Source organism: Sapajus apella, unplaced genomic scaffold (assembly GCF_009761245.1).
Source record: "Sapajus apella isolate SASKATOON/1434 unplaced genomic scaffold, GSC_monkey_1.0 scaffold20, whole genome shotgun sequence".
In the NCBI taxonomy this organism is placed as follows: domain Eukaryota; kingdom Metazoa; phylum Chordata; class Mammalia; order Primates; family Cebidae; genus Sapajus; species Sapajus apella.
In genome coordinates this window covers 27,919,394-27,920,559 of record NW_022436960.1, presented here as the reverse complement: position 1 = coordinate 27,920,559, position 1,166 = coordinate 27,919,394, and the positions used below count along the sequence as shown (strand labels likewise).

Sequence of the window (1,166 nt, the reverse complement as noted above, 5' to 3'; positions counted from 1 at the left end):
AATCATCATAAAGATCTTTATCCTCATCATTTTCACATTGAATAGGCTAAGAAGGAGGAAGAGGAAGGGTTGGTCTTACTGTCTTAGGAGTGGCAGAGGTGGAGGAAAATCTGCATATAAGTGTACATATGCAGTTAATACCCAAGTTGTCCAAGGGTCAACTGTAGATCTTAATTTGAGCCATATCTGTTGATAGTTTAGGATCTGCTTCAAGTCTCTGATATGTGTTCCTCTGTCTAGAACGCCCTTCTCCCCTCTTCTGTACTTGGCAGCTTCCCACTATTCTAAAAGACTTTTCTTATGGCACTCAGTGGCTCATGCCTGTTATGCCAGGGCTTTGGGAAGCCAATGCAGAGGGATTGCTTGAGACAAGGAGTTCAGCCCGGGCAACACAGCAAGACCCCATCTCTACAAAAAAAAAAAAAAAAAAAAAAAAGGAAAAAGTTAGCCAGGCATGGTGGTGCGTGCCTGTAGTCTGAGTTACTTGGGAGGCTGAGGTGGGAAGATCGCTTGTGCCCAGGAGATCAAGGCTACAGTGTTCTATGATTGCACCACTGCACTCCAGCTTGGGCAACAGAGTGAGACCTGGTCTCTCAAAAGTAGAAACTTGTCTAAAGAAAACAGCTTTTCTGTGACAGTTTCATTGACTCTACCTCCCCAGGCATGGGAGTCATTCTATGTTTCTGTAACACTTCTGAAAACCTACCTCGATGCATTCTAGACTTTTAGTTTTCATTACCGTAACTGTACTGGGAAGAAAGTAAAACACATACCTCTACTAGCCAAAGTTCACTGACTATAATTCTTTAAATGCCTTTCTTCCTTATTTTGAGCTAATTCATCTCTGAATTTCCAGCCCCTGGCACACAGCAGGTAAATACCATGAATGCTTGTTGAAGAAAAGATGAATTCAGAGAATCTACAGACAAAATACAAGGTTACCATCACTCAGCAATTTCCTTAACATCTACAACTGTATCTTACCTCCACCATACTCTTGGTCACAGTAGATCTTCCTCTCCGAAGTTCACTGGCTTCTCTTTCCACAAAACAGAGAGGTACTTTTCCCACAAGGACAAGAGAATCACTAGTGTCTGGAAATACAAATTCAAGGCCCAGATCTTCCAGATTTTTGTGGTAACACCTAAAGAGATAACCTCAAATGT

General features: G+C 42.0%; 1 protein-coding gene across 9 annotated transcripts in view; it reads right to left on the bottom strand.

The window, feature by feature from the left end:
* The window catches only part of MLH3 (mutL homolog 3), a 33,070-nt gene that overhangs the window by 12,243 nt on the left and 19,661 nt on the right, over positions 1-1,166 (bottom strand). For 7 of the 9 annotated variants that reach the window (XR_004271781.1, XM_032287828.1, XM_032287833.1 and 4 more), the window contains one exon: positions 985-1,144. Coding sequence is in view for 8 of the 9 variants with exons in the window: in XM_032287828.1 (XP_032143719.1) it covers positions 985-1,144 (160 nt within the window). In the remaining variant the exon portion in view is untranslated. Of the gene's footprint in view, positions 1-983; positions 1,158-1,166 lie in introns of those variants that run through there. The other 2 variants (XM_032287834.1, XM_032287835.1) reach the window with 2 other exon arrangements.